We start from the raw sequence: 19,266 nt of genomic DNA, 5'->3' as shown, positions 1-19,266 counted from the left end.
CACACGGGGGACCGAGGTGAGAGGGGACAGGGTGGTGTGCAGTCACATGGGGACCCAGGTGAGAGGGGACAGGGTGATGTGCAGTCACACGGGGGACCGAGGTGAGAGGGGACAGGGTGGTGTGCAGTCACACGGGGGACCCAGGTGAGAGGGGACAGGGTGGTGTGCAGAGTCATATGGGGACCCAGGTGAGATGGGACAGGGTGGTGTGCAGTCACACGGAGGAGGGGGGTCCAGGTGAGAGGGGACAAGGTAGTGTGCAGAGTCACACGGGGGACCCAGGTGAGAGGGGACAGGGTGGTGTGCAGTCACACGGGGGACCCAGTGTGCAGTCACACGGGGGACCCAGGTGAGAGGGGACAGGGTGGTGTGCAGTCACACGGGGGACCCAGGTGAGAGGGGACAGGGTGGCGTGCAGAGTCACATGGGGACCCAGGTGAGAGGGGACAGGGTGGCGTGCAGAGTCACATGGGGACCCAGGTGAGAGGGGACAGGGTGGCGTGCAGAGTCACATGGGGACCCAGGTGAGAGGGGACAGGGTGGCGTGCAGAGTCACATGGGGACCCAGGTGAGAGGGGACAGGGTGATGTGCACAGTCACATGGGGGACCCAGGTGAGAGGGGACGGGGTGGTGTGTAGTGTCATGGATGGGTCAGTCTGGCACATGCCATCCCAAGGGGATGAGCTTGGGGCAGTTTGGGGTCAGGGACAGGAGAGCAGGACAGCCAATGGGGCATGACTGGGTGGGGAGGCAGCGCCCAGGGAGACAGGAGGTTCAGCCGCAGCAGCCCTTCAGAACGGCCTCCCTGTGGGCGCAGTCAGCCTGGACTCAGTGGACCCTGCAGGAAGCCCTCCTTCCTGCCCCCCACCTGAGCTGGGATCCCTGTCCCCCCCAGAAGCTGCTCATCAGCAGCCTGGTTCTTCTGCCCCAAGACCCTCCCGTTCTTGAAGGAGACAATCCCATGCGACCCAGCCTGCACAAGGCCCCTCTGGAGCTGCCCGGCCAGGCCCGGGCTTTGCCGGGCTCCCCTGAGGTTTCGGACCTTCTCACCTCCACCCACCACCTCGGGCTTGGACTCTATGGCCGCAGGGAGGCTGACCACAAGGTCGCCCACCTCTTCTGTTCAACGCCCTGCCCTACACTCACGGCCTCCAGGGCTCCCTCCTTAGATCCGCAGCTCAGCCTCGGCTCCAGAGTCCCCAGGGGCACCGCCTTCTACCTACAAGCACCGATTCCACCACCCCCGGCCCCAGCTGGCCCCGACTCCAGCTGCTGCCACCAGAGTGAGGCCCACTGAGCTCCAGCTCTTGGTGTGCACCTGCCTACCATGGACGCGGTAGGCAACGCTGCATGCTCCAGCCTCACCTTCCTCTCCTCTCCTGCTGGGGAGGCGGGGAGGCTGGCTAGGTGGACAGTGAAGCCCACACCTGACAGCAGGGACCCAGGCTGGTGTGAGTGTGGTCTGTGAGTGGCTGCAGGCACATCAGCTGTCCGAATGTGGGCATCACCCAGAAGCTCCTGCGACACCCGTCCCCACACTCCCCTCTCCAGACGTCACTGTGGCCTCTCCAGAGCCACGGCCTGCCCTGCCCTCTCCCCCATGCCCACAGCCCTGCAGCCCCTCAGTGCCCTGCTTTGTCCCCTACGTGCTTCAGCTCCCAAACCCCAGAGGTAGGTGTCTCCAGACACCTAGAACTTTCCACATAATCACTGCCCAAAATCCTGCTCCTACTCACTAGTGGACAGCTACTCAGGCCTGACCACCCCTGAGAAAGCTGCCGTGGGCTGGAAACCTGGGTCCCCAAACACCAGATGCTGAAATCCTAGCCCCAAGTGCTGGTGTTGGGGGGCGGGGCCCACGGGAGACAGCAGGGTCTGGGCCTCACGGGTGAGACTGGTGCCCTTATTAAAGGGAACCTGCCTGTCCCCCACCATGAAGACACAGCCAGGACAACGTCACCTACGAAGGTGAACCTAAGGACCTGCCCTTGGTGCTGGACTTCCCACCTCCGGAGCTGTGAGAAAAACCCTGCAGCCCCGAAGTTGCTTGCTCATGGGGTTCTGCCCCAGCAGCAGAGTGACCAGGCCACCTTCCTCACGCCAGGCCAGCAGGCCCTCGGCTCGCTCAGGCCCTCTGCAGAATGCCATGCTCAAGCCTATGGTCTGACTCTCTCCGCTCCAAATGCCCTCCAAGGAGGACCCTCTGCAGCACCCTGCACCCACCCTGCACAGAGCCCTGCCCAGCCCGAGGAAGTCAGCACTGGCTGGGCAGCTGAGCGCATGCCTGACCCAGTGACCCGGGTGGCCAGTGCCAAGGAGACGCTGCACAGCGGGCTCGGAGCCAGGCCCCCTGTGTGCAGACCCCACGCAGGCCGCCTCCCCTCCCGTCAGCGCGAGTCTTCCCTCTACCTTGGGCCTCCGTAATTTGAGAATATCTACCTATTAATTATTCTTTTGCTCAAGGGCACCTGCTGCTTGTCAGCTTCACACTGAGAAAATCCAACCAGTATGCCACAGAATTAAATTTTTAATTAAGATTAGTTTGTCTTCCCTGAGGAGGAAAATGCTCCGAGATCAGGCCCTGTTCAGGCCGCGCCTTCTCTGCACGGCAACACTCCGTTCTCCGTGTGCTCACGGCAAGGCCCGTGCACCCCTGGAAAGGCCTCGCCCATCAACCCTGGGGTGCGGGCACGGGGTCTCACTTGGTTCTCACGGCTGCAGGCACCTCACAGACGGTTGTGAGCATTATTTTAATTTGAAACACCAGTGGAAACTAACGTTGTTCATGGAAAAAAATAAGGAGGAGACTTGGCAGGTCCATGGGGCACTGTGGCCACCAGCCCCTGATGTCAACGGGAAGGAGGGATCAAGCACGTCTGGACTGGCAGGCTTCATGGGGAGCAGCAAGGTGCCCCGCAGGCGGCAGAACTGAGAGCGAGGCAGATCCTCAGGCCTGACCCCGCTGCTCCCGCCTCCCTGCCTCGGCAGGAAGAGAGGCACGCGGCCTCTGACTGCTTCCTCTAGTGCCCGACGCTTTCCTGCCAAACGTGGATTCCCTTACCTGAAAGGGAAATGGAGGCCTTAGCGAAGGTCCCCATTGGGAGTTCAAGGAAAACACGTCAACAGGAATGGCAGACTGCCCACTGAGGCCCTCTGCAGCCAGATGTCCCTGTCACACCCGGGCAGGGGCATGGGCCTGCACCGCCTGGCACCAAGCCACTGTACCGAAGGCAACTGGTCACGGACGATCTGACCACCACACAACCCCAGAAAGCCCGCGGCGTGGAACCACGGCTCTCGAAGAGTCGGCAAACCCTGAGCTGTGTTCTCTGACGGGGTCTCAGAATCCCTGCAAACCTGGCACCGACAGTTCCCTGGAGGCTGCTGTTACGTCACCTCGTGGCTGCGCTTGAGAAGCAGGGCTCCTCGGGCGCTGACCTAAAGGCCACCTGTCCTGGGGTGCTGCACAGGGGCAGGAAACAATGCAGCACTGTGGATACAGAGTGGCCACACAGAACAAAGGGGGCTTCTTTTCCAGGGCCCGTGACAAAGAGCTGGCAGCCCTGCCAGGGTCCCCACATCCATGCACAGCTCCAGGGCTAGAGCCTTCCTCAGGCCGCTGCCGTGGGCCCATCCGTGAGAGGTGGCGACCTGGCAGTGGGCCCACACTAGCCTGAGGAGCTACCCTTGGGGAAGGAGCTGCCCTGCCTGCCCTTCAGTGACGCCGTCTCCAAGCCCGAGCACTGGCCCCAGAAACCACAGGCTTCTTTGGTAGCAAGCACCCCCCTTGGTGGCCTGGTAAGAACCTATACCGCCCTCAATCACCAGGACAGGGCCAAAGGAAGCCACTTCCACCCGACGCACGGCCACCACAGCCATGCAGCTGCTTCAACCAAAATGAACCAAGCGTAAACAAGGCCATCACACACGGCTCCTGAGCCACAGTACAGTCCCTGAAAGGCCACCCAGGGCAGAGGCTGCTTGTCAGTCAGGGCAGACACAGAAGGTTCTTCCAGGCAGTGCTGGGCAGGAGCAGCGACGCCCACATCAAACCCCAGCTTCCCCACTTACGGAGGGCATGTCGTCGTCTTAAAAACTCCCGGAAACACCACTGCCACCCTGTGTCACTCCCTGGACAGGTGTCTCTGGAAGGTCCTCTGTAGGAATGGCACCGTGCTGGGGACAGTGGTTATATAACACACATCTGGTCCCCGTCCCGTGCACAGCTTGGGTGGGCTCACGCCCACCTCTCAAGGGCCCCCACACCTGTGGTCTCCTGGGAAATAAACCACTGAAGCCAGAAAGAGCCACTCACCACTTTGAGCTCTGGCACCGATCGACTCAACGTCCACTCCTGGCTGTTCACGAAGGCATCTGCAAGAGAAGACAGAGGCAAAGTCAGGCTGCGGCCCCCTCCGGCGCGCATCGGTGCCCGGCATGCCAGCTTCCACCAGAGGGACACTGCGGGGCTGCAGACCGGCCTTCCAAGTTACTCCCTCCCACCCCAGGGGGGCCACGGTTTACCCAGCTCAGCCAGGCGCCGGTGGGCGCTTTTACCAGCCAGCGGCTCTGGGGGCCTGCAAGCTGGGCCTGGCTCTCTGCAACAGACCCTCTGCAACAGACCCAGTCTCAGGCAGCTGTGGTTTGCAGACTTTCTGCTAAACAGTCGCTTTTCTGAGATCCCACCCAAAAAGCTTCGAGGATGGTGAGTGTGGAAACCTAGATGCTGCAGACAGGCAGCACTCAGGTCTGGAGCACTCTGCTGGGTGCCGGAGTCTTGGCCAGGGAGAGGAGGGGACCTGGACCTGGGGGGCTCTTTGAAGTGGTGCTTGCTCCCCACCCAGGAAGCTCACTCGGGTAGCTCTCCTGACCTGCCCAGCAGAGATGACCCCACTGGGGGGTCCCCTGGCCTGCCCAGTACAGATGATCCTCCACTGGCCATAACCCGTGGTAAGCAGGATCCCACAGTCGCACCCACGTGGCGGCTCCCTTGGCCACTCAGAGCTGGGGAGGCAGCAGCCGGACGCAGGCCATCTCTTTCAATGGGATGCCCTCTCCAAACGTTTCCCCTAATGTTGAAATCCACTCACCCTGCACTGTCCAAAAGTTGTCAAGTCCTTCAAAAAATGCCCCAAGGGCAAGAAAAGCCATCCCTTTCAACCAGATGTGCCTGGCCTGCAGTCCCCTTAGGAGAAGGATGGAGAAAGGCCAGGCTGGCTTGGCCAGGCAGGCCAGCACCCATGGTCTATGGGGTGTGGGAGGGCACCCACACCACTGCCACTGTCCCCCAGAGCTGAGGGCTAGGACGCCCATCAAAGGGAGACCCTGCTTGTGGGAGGAGCCGATGGAGAAGACAATAGCCTGCCAGGGGCATCTAGTGACTCTCAAGGTCACTGAGCTGGCAGGGCTGAGCTCAACAGCAGAGGCACGGGCTGTGGGGCACAGAGTCCAGCAGGTGGTGGGTGGGCAGAGGTCTGTAAGGAAGCTGGAGAGATGGGATGCCTGGGAGGTGGACTTGTCCCAGCACTGCCTTCAAGATGTCCAGTCCACACTCCCTCCATGGAAGTAGACAGGGTGGGGGCTGACGGTGGGGGGAGCAGTTCAACTGTGCTCTTCCACACCCACTCCATGGTGGCCGCACACCACCGGAGCACGCCCAGGGATCAGCTGGGAACCATGAAGTGTGGACCACGACAGCGCAGGCCTGACCTCAGGGGATGGTAACTAAACATCGGTCACCAACTGCTCTCAGGGAAACGAGAAGGCAGCCTCAGATGACGGGCAGGGAAACAGAAGGTAATGACAAGGACTCTCCGAATGCATGTACCAAGCGTCCAGCTGCTCAGAAAGTCCCCCTGTGGCTCTGCTGTTAAAGACCTCAACAACGGTCAAGTGAACCTGGATGTACTCCTGAGATGGACTACTAATTAAGAAAACAAGACAACTGAGTCCAGCAGGTGGTGGGGGGCAGAGGTCTGTAAGGACTTCCGCATACTGAGGTGGAGTCAGCCCACAATCTCCAGGCTCCACTAGGTGGTGAGAGCAAGACCCACACAGTCTAGTCAGCATTACAGTGTGCGGCGTGTGTGCGCACAACACACACGCCTGAGAAGACACTGGTAAAATCACAGTTGCCCACTTAGGTGAGGGAACTGGTGGCTGGGGAACAAGAATAAGGAGACGACATTCATCGTGACCTCTGGGACTCTGATTCAGATTTTTACGCCATTTGGCATAAACGTTAAGTTACAGTAGGCCATGTGGCCGGCAATTCCGGCTCCTCAGGAGACTGAGGCAGGAGGATCTCAAGTTTGAGGCCAACCTGGGCAACTTAGCAAGACCCTGACTCTAAGTTTGCAAAAGGGTTGGGAACATAGTTCAGTGGTGGAGCACCTCTGGGTTCAATCCCTCTTACAAAACAAACCAAAAAAAACCTGAAATACAATTTTAAAAATGAATCTTAATAGTAGAACAAAGAGGATAAAGGGTGAATTAAAAGAGCTCACTTCATTAATGCACTGCTGATTTTTAAGCATGTACCACCAGATTACATTTATCACAACAAATATTAAATATGCATTATAAATGAAGCGGGGCTCCGTTAAACAAAGACATATGATTATATAAATATTGGAACATGGTGTGGCAAGCTTTTAGTTGCAAATTTACCCTCACTTGAATAGAGTATGTTTTTCTTTGTGGCAACTAGATTAATAAAATAAATGCTTGACTTCATGTTCCCCACCAAAGCCCTCAACTTCCATTAAAATGCCCTTATTTCAAGAACGTGCCTGGCCTCTGTCAGGGCCCACTCAGAGTGGGATGGTGGTGTGAGGCTCAAGGAGAAGCAACCAAAGACCTGGGGAAAGCCCTACATACCAGATGCTTTCTCTGCCTGCTCCTGTGGGGACACTTCCTGGCCAGTCACCACAGGGATTGAGGGTCCCAGGACAAAGGAAGCATGGCCCGGCCCCGAGACTCCATCATGTGGAGGATGAGGCCAGCTGCCCTACTTCACTCTGAGCCCCAAGGTGCAGCTGCACAAAACATGCTTTAGGAACACACCTGGGCGTGTGTGCGTGCATGCACTGTCTGCACACATGTGTCCCTGGTCAGCCAGGCCACAAAGTGACAGAAGCAGCCCTGGTTTTCAGAAGAGGCCATTCCATGCCCCATCAATGGCATGAAATATGAAGAAAGTGGCTCCCAGACTCTGGTCTAAGTACCACTGGACTAGATTCCATTGTAAGGCACAGCAGATGACCTCTGACTGCCTGCTTTGAGCCCTTTGACTCACAGGGAAGCCCAGAGCTGCCGGTGGTGCTGGGCGCCTTGGGCCACAGGCTACCTGGAGGTGCACGGGCTTTCCTGAGCAGTTTAGGACCAGGTACTTGGTCCTTCCATCAGTGTGGCATGACTTCCAATGCACTTTGGGTCTCAGTGCTGGAGATGGAACCCACAGCCTCACGTACACCAGGCCAGTGACCTACCACTGAACTCCATCCCCAGCCTTCCAGTTACGCTTGGTCATTTAAATTCAAACACAAGCTCTTGAACAACTCCAAGAGTACAGAACACGGAATAATACGCCACCCTTATCAGGAGTGAAGTCCTGATCTCCTTGTCCCTTTGGGTCAGAAGCTTGATGGCAGTCAGAGAAAACAAAGAGGTGACGGGTGCACTGAGCCCACAGGGACCCGGCCCAAGGACAGGGGTGGGGACACCTAGGGATGGCCCAGTCGCCAAACGCTGGGGGAAATGTTCTCCGTTAGAGGGAGATGCTCCACCTGATCTGGTGAGCAAGACATCTGATGTCGAAGGAAAGCCCACCAAGGCCCTGTCGGACTGTCCTGGCCACAGAACCCCTCGCAGTGCAGTGCCTGTTCCACGCCTAAGAAAGCCCAGTGACAAGTGCTCAGCCACCAGAAGGGCTCCTTCACAAAGACCCCCACCTGCCACCATGCACCAGGAAACACAGAATTCAAACATCGGGGGGAGGGACTCCCAGGTCTTGAGTAGGTTTTCTTTCTAACTTGTATTTTTTTACAACAAACTTTCATTAGTAAGTTTTGTTTGTTTTTCCTTTTCTATGCTGGAGATGAAACCCAGGTCCTCACACGTGCCAGGCAAGCGTCCTACGCTGAGCTAAGCGTCCACGCCACCCATTGTCCTCCAACCCTGTTTGCAGCCGTCACTCTGTGACCCTTAACGAAGCATCAGTGCTGCAGCCTGTCCTCCTTCTCACTCACTCCAAGCCCCAAGTGAGAATGATGTAGGGACAAACAGGAATCCACTGGGATAAGGAATTTCAGTTGAAGGCTGGCGTTACAATAATAAGGGACATGCTCTACCTCCCTCTGGTCCTGCCCCAACCCGTCCCAGGGACATCGATGCTCCAGACAGGTGTGGAAGGGCGTCCTTAGATAGCCTAAGGAGCACAGTGCAGGAAAGTCTCTGGGCAACTCAGGCGAAAATGTGATACTTCTATCACAATCTGTCTGGTTTATGGACGAAGTAATTAAGCAATGAGAAACCAAAGCCTGCGAGCACCTCAGAAGGAACTGCCTCTGCACATGGCATGCTGGGCGAGGCGCAGAAACAGCAGCGTCCCCTCTTCTGTGGCTGAACATGGTGGTTCTGAGGGTCATTTCCTGAGAGCCACTTTGCCAGGTCCCCAGGCCCCACAGTAGTTCTCAGGGCCACCCCACTGCCCCAGATGGCACAGTCGCCTGGGAAGGGCCCCCAGCAGGGCCAGGTTCTCAGTGCCCCCTCTTCACCTGCCCTGGGCTCCTCTGGACACCTTGCAAAGCCACAGGAGACGTCTGTGAGACTCAGCAATCGGGGCCCTGGAATCTGCATTTCAACAAGCCCCACCGGCCTCCGAGGCTCCTCATTATGACCCTGTGGACCTCACAAACACAGACCAGGGCATCAGGATTTCTCGGGGAACCTAAGAGAGGACAGGCAGACCTGGCAGGTGGCACCACGAGGTGGGAGCCAACGGTCCTGGGTCTTGAACTCTGCCCACCAGGAGAGCCCTGCTTCTCTTGGCTGCCCTGGTCACTGATGCAGAGACACCAGGAGTGGGCAGAGGAGAATCAGTGAGGGAGCAGGGACCAGGAGGCCCAGGCTTGTTGGTGACCTTGGGTGACCTTCCTGGTCTTTCTGAGGCCCAGCTTCTTCGTGCTAGACAGGAATGGTTCTCTCCTGTGAACGCCATGAGGTTTCTCGGAGAGGCGGTGGCCCCCAGAAAGGGCCCGCCTATCCACGGGGAGCGTCACCGACGGCGAGGCTCCTGATGCCTGCTTCCCAAGTGCCCTGGCTGACGGAGACACGGGGGTCCGCACTGCTGGAGCTCCCTGTTGTGGGGGGCCTCACAGGTGGGCCTGACATGCACCACCTGACAACCCTGATGCAGCAATCGCCCTGCAGCTGCGGAAACCGCCCTTCAGTGACTCCCTCCCTCAGAAGAGAGAGACACCCCCCCCAGGCACAGCTGGAGCTGGTCCTCAGCCCAGGCCCGTTTCTCTCCATCAAACCACGTCGAACTGCCGCTTTGTGGGTCACAAGAGGCTGAACGATGGCAATTCCACACAGTTCAACCTACGGTACGTAAGCACACGAGGAGGGCCGTCCTCGGGGCGTGATCACCAACACACTCAGAAAATCCACAGCGTCCCAAAGTCATCCTCCAGGGAGCCTGGAGGGAGCCTGCCCTAGCAGTCGGCCCAAGCAGAACCCCACAGGACCAGCGAGCAGATGAGAGGACTGGGTAGAGACGGGGCCTTTCCAAGGGCTGCAACTGGGCAGACCAGCCCCGCCTGGTGCTCACCTGCCCACCGCCTGGGCCTGGGGAGGAACAGCCATCTCTAATTAGGCCTCCAGTCCTCTGAGCCACTCCTCAGGGCTTGGAAACTCCCGTTAATGCTGATCCTTCATGAGCCCGGGGGCTGGAGCCATGTCTCTGCTACATCCCACCCGCCCTTGCTGGGCTAGGGGACTCACTCCCCAGAAGAGCTGGCTCCCTTCCTCCTGGAGTAAGAACCTGAGCACAGCGTGAGCCACAGTTAGGACAACTTCATGTCACCCCCACCCCGTCTTGTCTGGCTCCAGTGACCACAAATACAAGTTCCAGTAAAAACTCATGAAATTACACACAATGTAAAAGAAACCTGAAATTGCAGGTGATTTTTTTTTTAAAGCACATTATCTTGGGGACTGTGACTCTTCTTTGAAAATGTTGAGTTTCACAAGGATTTAAGGGAAAAAAAAATTATTCTTTTTAGCAACAGGGAAGTGAAGGAACATTTATTTTTACTTTAAAGCACTCATAAAGTCCCCAAATAGAAAACTAAACAATGCAGAAAGCAAGCACATCCCCAGGAACCAGGGCAGTGGGAGACGCGGGCGCCTGGCCACAACACAGCCACATCAGGAAGGAAGTGGACAAATGTGAAGGATAAAGGGCCCACTTGGTGCAGTGGGAAGGTCACATGCAGTGCTGGTCAACATAGAACACGGGTGACGTCTGACGGAAACTCCACGGACGCTCGCCGGCAGGGTCAGTGGCGAGATTTAATTTCTGATTTGAAAATCCTTGAACATCTGTGATAAACTGAGTCTGTGTAAACCCCTGGGATGCCAGATGCGCTTCACACTTCCCTGGAAACCCCGTGGCTTTTCAGGGACCCTGCAGGCTCACAAATGAGACAGTTTCCCATCCCCACATCATAAGCCTTCTCAGTACCGGGGGACAAATGCCAGGTCACCAAGATGCCACTGTGCCCACCCCTGCCGAGGCAGCCACACCCTGTTGCGATCCCAAGCATCCTTCCCCGAGCACTGACGTGACTCGGGACCCTTCTCAACAGGCCAGGGTTTCTCTCCCTGGGGAGGCTCCGAGGCACAATGCCGCCAGCCAGGGGGCTCTGGGGACCTGCAGAAGGCGACTTCTTATAGAACACCTGGTTCCTCCCGGGGTTTTCTTCACCATACCCCTGGCTCCAGGACAATGGCCCTCTAGTGTCAACAATGGCCCAGGGACTCGAGTCTGGGCAGAAGGACAGCAGGAGACGTGGGGACACGAGGACACGGATGGGAAGGAAGGAGAACAGAGGCCTCAGCCCCAGGGGACCAGGGGGCAGGGACCACGGACTCCCGGGCGCAGCTGGGACGTCTGCCCTCTGCGCTTCCTTCAGAATGACGTGGCTCTCCAAGGCTGCTCCGGAATATTCTTCTCAGAAATGATCCCCTGCCGGACCTGGAGCCGACACCCTCCTTCCGATCCGACATCCACTGCACTGTTACAACCCTGGGCATGAGGGGCTCTGCGAGCGTCCTCCCAGCCCAGGCAGGTCCACAGGCAGGTCCACAGGCAGGGTGGCCCCACAGGCAGGGTGGCCCCACAGGCAGGTGACGCAGCCCCGACTCCGATTAGAGCACATGTTACGGGTGCGGATGAGCCGTGGAGCTGTGGCCAACGTGAGGCGCCAGGACCGATGGGCAGGCCTCTGGAACCGCTGCTGCTGCTCTCGGGGCACTGCAGGCCACGCACACCTTCCTGCTGCCTCCCTGCCCGCAGTCTCCCCTCCAGCCTTGATTCCCAAAGCCTGACGTGTGGAGGGCAGACCACCACTGCAAGATGCTGTGTGCCCCCACCAAGCCACCTCTGGCCCAAGTTGTGGGAAGGCTGCGGTGTGTGCCCACCGCGCCATGTGGGTAAAGCACCCTGCGGGGAACTGCTTTCCCATGTGCCTCTGTGGATGGTGGCGACCCTTTGGCGATGGTTTTTGTGGAGGGCATTTTGTAGCTCTGAAGAGTCACTCTGGGCCAGGACATGCTCCAGGGGTTTTAAAGAGAAGAAGGCACTACTGGAGTCTGCTGGAGGTCCCCTAGACTCCAGGCCCGACAGTGCCACTGAGCTTGTCCTCTGTTCCCACACCCTGGCAAGCAGGAGGACGTGGAGGAATGGGGAGGGCAGATATCCAGGTGGAACCCTGGTCCCTGTTCCCTCACCACAGCACTTTGCTTCTTCCCCCTCACCTGCCCTGCCCCTCTCCTGCTGGTCTGATACCCACAGTGATCCAGGCCACCAGTGCCCCCCCCCCAGGCCCCCCACAGCACCAGAGGCCAGCCACAAGGGACAGGTCTCCCTCCCTTCCCCGCCCCTCCCCCCGCCTCCGGGAGCTTGCAGGAAACACATCACAAGGTTGTAACACGCAGGGCTGCCACTCAGCCTACACTCCAGGAACATGCACTGTCCAGCCTTTGGACAGAGCCCACCACTGGAGAGCCAGTGGCCACAGCTGGGGACAGCCACCTCCAACAAGCAGAGAAATACTGTCACTTTACAGCAAGGACAGACTCCTGAAACCTGGAGGAATCATAATTTTAAAGAGACTTTAAGGATTTTTTAAAACATGTTCAAGTGAAACTGCAGAGTCCCTAAAACTATAAGGTTCAAGCCAGGACCTCTGAAGAAAGGCTGCAAGTCAGAAATTGCAAAAGAAAACCAAGTCAGCAGGTTAAATCCACAGCTGTTTTCCTGAGATGGAGCAGTGGAGAGTCAGGGAGGCTGAGGCAGCAGGATCACAAGATAGAGGCCAGCCTCAGCCATTCAGTGAGACCCTGTCTCAAGATTAGGAAAATAATAAAAAGACTTGGGGTACAGCTCAGTGGTGGAGCACCCCTGGGTTCAATCCTAGACCGTACACAAGTGTGGACAGACGTTTGCGGAAGTTTGAATGGAGCATGTCGAAGGCAGGTTCCACCAATCAGGGCTGGGCTGCAGCTCAGTGGCAGTGTTTGCTCTGGGTGTGACCCCAGCACTGCTGGGGAAGGAGGGCAGGGAATCTCTACATGCATCTCAGATGCTGGGGGGATGCAGAGGCCTGCCTCTCCATCCCAGTTAGGTCAAAGGTGAAACATACAAGACCACGTTCACTTGTTAAAACACACACTGGGGAAAAAAATAAAAGGCATTTACGATTCACAGGCTGAGTTTCTGTCGGTGTGTGCTGGGCATATTTGGGTCGGTCAGTTTCATCCCACAAAGAATCGTAAACACAGTTAATGATATTTTTTAATTCTCGGTGCAATTAATGCTTAATAATAAGGGACAGCTTGATAATAGATGAAAATGAGTCCAGAAGATTACTACACAAAGAGCAACTGGAGTTAACCCATCCCCCATGGCCCCGAGTTTTAGCCCAGACAGAGGCTAAGAAGCTGGCAGTGATGTGGGGAGGGAGGCAGAGGGCAGCAGGCCCAGTGACCACTGCTGTCCATCGCACACACAGAAGCATCACTTCACCTGGGACACCAGGAGGCAGAGGCCAGCGCTGCTCGTGGGAGCTGCCTCTGCAGCCCCTGCTGGGGGTGAATACAAGACTGGAGACAGTGGCCGACTGACACCTCCCGGGGCTCGGGGAAGGCACGGGCATGCCTGGCCACTACACACAGCAGGACAGTCACAGCTTCGCCAGGTTTACAGGCCAGCACTGGTCAAAGGGAGACTGCAGGGAACCTGGGTCCTTCACATGCTCTCCACAGCCTCAGGCTAAAGCCACCCAGATCACAGCAAAACAAAGTCAAAGTCAGGACACTCCTCTTCCCGGGGTGGGGCAGGGCTCACTGACAGCCAGCAGCAGTGACCCTTTCCCTTCTGGTAAGTCTGCAGTCTGGGCCCAGGGGAGGACCAGTGGCTTGGGGTGGGGGCCGATAACAGGCTGAGGCTGTGTCACATGATCCACACGGACCCTGCCCATCAGGAAGAAAAGCCAGCAGGCAGGTCCTCCCGGGAAGCCTCCGCTGGGCAGCTGCCAAGCGCCCTGCACCTCTCCTCACAGGCCTGTGTGAGGCCTCGGGCCAAGATCCCCTGAAGCAGGCAGCTCAGAGCAGACCCTGCCTCCACCCTCCTGCTCAAAGGTCCCCAGGGCACCCTATGCTCTATGTATGACTCTTGGGACCCAGTAACCAGCAAGTGTCACAGAAACGGACTGAAACTTCAAAACCAAAACCGGGTGTAGGCTCCTATGAAGGCAGTGCCCATGCCCCCACACCCCTGCCACCCTGCCCATAAAGGGACTGCTGGCCTTCCACCGTTCCCAGTGCACAGTGGCCAGTGGCGTGCGCTGGGGAACTGCTAGTCCACCTTGTGTCACTGTGACCACAAGCCTGACAGGAGCACCTCGGAGGTTTCAGAGGTTTCAGTCCCTGGGTAGCTGGCTCCGCTGGGTTGGGCCTGAGGTGAGCAGGGCATCAGGCAGAGGGGTGTGGCAAAGGGAAGCAGAGAGAAAGGGCCAGGGACCAGGTAGTCCCGAGGGCACAACCCCAGTGACCTACTTCCTCCAAACATGCTTCAGGGCAGACGGTTTCCACCTGCTCCCAGAGTCCACTCAAATCACTAACCCATCACCGGTATTAACCCAATCTCTTCCCACCCTGGGCTGGCTGCGCTGTCACCAAGCCTTCAACACACAAGCTCCATGACTTAGGGGGACATTCCAGATCCCAGCCATGACAGGCATCAAACTCGAGGTCCACCACAGAAGGACCATCCCCGACCACAAACCCACTGCCATCTGCCCCTACAAGGCCACACAGCCCCTGCAGGGGGTCCCTTTAATACACGCCTCACCTGGCCCCTTGGGAAGAGCAGTCACCCTGCTCAGCTCACTGATTCCTGAGCTCACACACACGCACACACACACCTCTGAGTTCTCTGTGCCAACCAGTGCCCTTATGAGCTGCCTCTTGCCTCCCTCCCCCAGCAGGATACCCTGGCTGCACCTGCCCGAGTCCCTTATGGGCTCTGCTGTAACAGTCACACGCCCGGGTGTAGACGTGGCCCCCCAAAAATACTACGCCCTGAAGAAAGCACAGCTTTCGCAGAAGAGATTCTGTGATAAACTAAGTGTAAAACACTGAGCACCAAAACTGGGTCGCAGACCACGTGGAATCCGCAGTCTCGTCTGTTTGGCAAGTGCTGATTCATTAACCAGGCAGCGAAGAGCAAGAAAGGGAGACGGGAGCAGGGGACAACCTGCCACAGCGGCCAGGATGCTGGGCCTCCTCTCTCCACCACCTTCCTCCCTGTTTTGATCCTTGACCTGTGAGTGAGGACCTCTCAGTTCCATGACAAGAAAGCGCAGCCAGGGCCCTCACAGGCAGGCGGCTCCCCTGTGCCTCGAGCAGGGTGCGGCGAGGTGGCTGCCAGCGCTGGGCCTGCAGAGGCGGCCTCACGGCTGACGCGGAAAGGTCCCCACTAATTCTCTCCTAGTTTCTCACACCATGAAGCCGAAGAGTCTCACCTCCTTTATAAGTCACAAGGCCTCTATCAAGAAGAACAGTAGACACAGAATTTCTTCAAAACATATGTTCCCCAGCGACCAGGAGGTGCCCCACATCTCCCACCCACCATGGGCACCCCATGCCCATCAAGCCCAGGTCCACACTGCCTCAGAAATGCAGGCCCAGCCACAGCACAGCCTCCCTGCTCCGGCCACTCAGGCCAGAGTGGAAAGCAGAAAGCTGGGCTGCACGCCTGGCCACCTCTCTATTGTTCCCCAGGCGAGATGTGTCTCCCTTCTCTCAGACCAAACTTCCCGGGGGACAGGAGCACCCCATGTCTACGCACAATCCACGTGGCAGCAGGTGGTGTCCCCTAGGCCTCAGGGAGGGCCTGAGCAAGACTGAGGGGCAAGTGGCCTCGGGAAGCACCAGCTGCCCAAGAGGAGCTCCCTTCCTGGTCCTCTCGGGCCTCACCCTTTTCTCTGAACTTAGGACGGACGGACAGTTGATCCTGCCATTTCCAGAATCAGGCGGAGATTCCTGCCGCTTCTTCTTATACACCATCCATGACAGGCTTTGAGAACCACCAGACCCGGAAGCTGCCACGTTTCCAGCTGGAAAGACCCTGAGTGACTAAGGGCCACCCACGGGAGCGGCACTGACACCAGAGGAATCAAGTGCACCTGCGGAAAACGTGACTTCCTGTGTGAACAAGACCTACTAGGTCCATTCACGCTAACTCCCCCTAATGTCCACACGTCCTACTGAAGGGGAAGCACTGCCAACACTCTGCCAGCACCATCGGGAGATCACGGTGGGCCTCAGCCTGTCCTGTCCTAGGGGGCTGAAGCCCCAGAGCCTGTCTGAGGGGGGCTGCTGTTCCACTCCAGCCTGAGACCCCTCCCTGAGACCACCCTTGGCCAGAGCTTGGTGGTGCCCCAAAACAAGACCCCTGACGGGCAGAAGAGGTCAACAGGTAAAGGCCCTGCCCCCCACCTCAACTGAGAACTCTGAGCCACCCGAGCTCCCGAGTCCCTCCCCACTCCTCCAGTGGCCTGACGCTGGGGTACCCTGCTGGGGCCTAACCCACGGTGGGGGCTCCAGACAGTCCTCAGGAGGCATCCCGCTGGCTGCCTCCTTCCCCAGCTGCTTCCTAGGGAGCTGAGCCCACAGCAGCCCTCCCTGAGGGTGACCGCTGCAGAGCGCCCCAGAGCCCCACCAGGAAGACTCCTGGGCCAGGGGCCCAACCAAAGCCCAACCCAGTAGCATGTGAACCTGACACTCCACGCCGATGCAGGGCCCACAGGTCACCATGCCTCTGCCACTCACAGCAACTCGCCTGCTCCATGGTCACCCTCGCCCACAGCAGGGGCCATCAGCTCACTGACCTCTTATTCCCTGGCTGTTTCTGGAGCCAGGCACCGTACCCCACACTAGAGACACACCTACGAGCAACACAAGCCTGCACAAAACCCACTGCAGCTTTGAGCAGTGCTGGTCCAGAGCCTGGTGACCCCAGGCTGTGACAAGCACTGTGCAGGAAACCAGGTCAGTGCAGGAGGGGGAGTGGCAGAGGCCGCTGGAGGCCCCTCTGAGCTGCCGACAGCTAGGAGCTGGGCCTGGGGTGGGGGCAGCCTGGGGAAGGAGCGGGAGGCAGAGGGCTGGGTGCTGAGGTGAGAAGGAAAGGACTGGCCGGGAGGGCAGCTGTGGGGCAGGCAGGGTGACCTGGGGGCCTGGACTGGAGCAGAGTCTGGCTTTATTAAAAGGGCAGCGGAAAGCCTGGTGGCTCTGCCAGGCAGGAGAGCCGTACGCGCTGGCTGGTGTGGAAGGAGCCCCTGCTCTCCAAGCCAGAGGAGCCGTAGCGTGGATCTGGGTCTCGGAGGGATGGAAGGAGGAGAGTGGAAGGGTGCAGACACAGGGAGGAGGGGCATCCAGGGGACTGCAGAAGGGCCACCATGGCAGAGGCCAGGCGCCCACTGGTGCAGCAGGGCGGAGGGAGGAGGGTGTGTTCTGATATGGGGGCAGGTCAGAGGAGCACGCCAGGGTGGTGGGGTGCGCTGCACACAAGGACATGGGCAGATGGGGACAGGGGGGCCCCTGCTCTGCGTGTCTGCCAGGGAACCCCCTCAGTTTGGGCCTTGCATACATAAAACAAAGAGCCTCTTGGGTGGATATTCAAAGGGAAACTCCACACGCACACGCGGGGCCTGAGCTCATTCCCTTTCCAGGCTCACGTCCCGTTAGGAGCTTTACGATTTTGGGCCGCCCCTCCCCTGGCAGTCCCACCAGGTAACCAGCAACTGGAACACGAGTTGCCGTGTGGGGCTTGCTGCCCTGAGAAGCTCCACAATACGCATCAGGTCTGTGCCCACGGGGACCCTGAGCTCTGCCAGGGGGACGGGGGTGCAATGGGGTGGAGGAGCCAACAGGATAAAGGCCTCATTCAGGACAGAGAAAGAAGGACTAGAGAGCACAAGGACCTCTCCTGCCCTGGGACAGGACAACAAGCGACACACTGAGTCTTCCTTCGGCATCCACTGTCCAGCCCTTGGTCACACATGACCCTGCTGTGTTCATTGCACATGAGACCACGGTCATCTGTTCATCAAGGCCCAGAACACCTGTGGAGAGGCGGGAGGAGAGGGAGGGGAACAGAGGCCAACACTGCTCCTCCTCGGAGGCTGGGGTGGCGGATGGGGACACATCTTAAATGAATATCTCTTGTGAGGTCTTGAGCAGCTGGAGGTGTGTCACCCTTGCTGTGCACACACTAATGTGCAACAACACCCACCTCTGAAAGCACACACTGGCGGCCACCCCACCCTGGTCAACCAGAGAGAGGGCTAGCCTTTCCCTGGATGTGACAGTCCCGTCAAGCACTACCCTAACTATAGGTGCCCACAGGAGAAAGGCCCAGCACCCAGAAAGTGACTCCTGTAGAGAAAGGTCAAGGCCCCAGGAGCACCTGGCCAGAAGTCTCCCCTGGGCCCCGCCCAGGATGCAAGTTCAGAACTGGGGTGGGGTAGGAACGTTCCTGGGGACGCTTCGTGCTCCTACACCCCGCTCCGAGCACTCTGCAACCCAGCTCACAGCCTAAGAAGAGCAGTGGAGAGCAACTTGCTAGAAGGCTTTCAGCATATCTAAAATAGCAGCCCAGAGTCTGCCAAACCCTCAGGCCAGACCGGGAGTGTTTATATGGCTGGATTTAGAACTCCAAAAATAAAACCATTGATTTCGACTTTTCAAAACCAATACTATGAACTGACCAAGAAAAAAACAATCACAAATAAGAAACCTGATGACTACACCCAAAGATAGTGAAAAAGCAAAGAAACATCAAAGCCAATGTGCCCACCCCAAGCAAGCATGAGTCCACCCGTTGCTGGGAAGCTGGCAAATCCTGGGTGAGCTTCGCCAGAGCACTCAGCACCCAGCAGCACCCAGCAGCACCCAGCAGCACCCAGCACCCCCAAGCACAGCTCCCTCACTGTAGCTCTGCTAGAGACCCCGCCTACCTTGAAAATTGACCTGGATAAGACTGCTGGGGCCCATGTGTTTTAAGTTGTCCACCCACCTCTCCAAGAGGCTAAGGCCCAACCATGCTACCTTTGGTCATAACTAAAAGCTAAGTCTATTGTTCCAAACGCAGTGTCCAGTGCCGCTCGGGCTCTGCCCCAGAACAGAATTCAGCCTGAAGAGCTGCCTGCCTCCCTCGGGCTTCTTCTCCACACCACAGCTGTCCTGTTTGCCTCTTTTTTTAGTCTGAAAATGCTATGCTCTCCAGTGCTGTGGAAAACTCGCCAGTCTGCTAATTCCTGCTCATTAGCCAAGGCGCTCGATACTGTGCTGGGAGTTCTAAGGGCCCAGGAAGGGCTGTGAGCTCGGCTAGGGTGACGGCGGTGCAGGGCGTGTGCCTGCAGCACACTCATCTTCCCACTGCTCTGCTCTAGCTCCCAGGTCTACAGGTGCCAGGG

General features: G+C 58.1%; 1 protein-coding gene across 20 annotated transcripts in view; it reads right to left on the bottom strand.

Moving 5' to 3' along the window:
• The window catches only part of Agap1 (ArfGAP with GTPase domain, ankyrin repeat and PH domain 1), a 473,567-nt gene that overhangs the window by 316,884 nt on the left and 137,417 nt on the right, over positions 1 to 19,266 (bottom strand). For all 20 annotated transcript variants that reach the window (XM_078018283.1, XM_078018285.1, XM_078018287.1 and 17 more), the window contains exon 2: positions 4,317 to 4,375. In XM_078018283.1, coding sequence (XP_077874409.1) covers positions 4,317 to 4,375 — 59 coding nt within the window. The remainder of the gene's footprint in view (positions 1 to 4,316; positions 4,376 to 19,266) is intronic.

This window comes from Ictidomys tridecemlineatus, chromosome 7 (assembly GCF_052094955.1).
Source record: "Ictidomys tridecemlineatus isolate mIctTri1 chromosome 7, mIctTri1.hap1, whole genome shotgun sequence".
NCBI classification, from domain to species: domain Eukaryota; kingdom Metazoa; phylum Chordata; class Mammalia; order Rodentia; family Sciuridae; genus Ictidomys; species Ictidomys tridecemlineatus.
The sequence above is the reverse complement of the archived record's forward strand: the minus strand, read 5'-3'. Positions and strand labels throughout refer to the sequence as shown.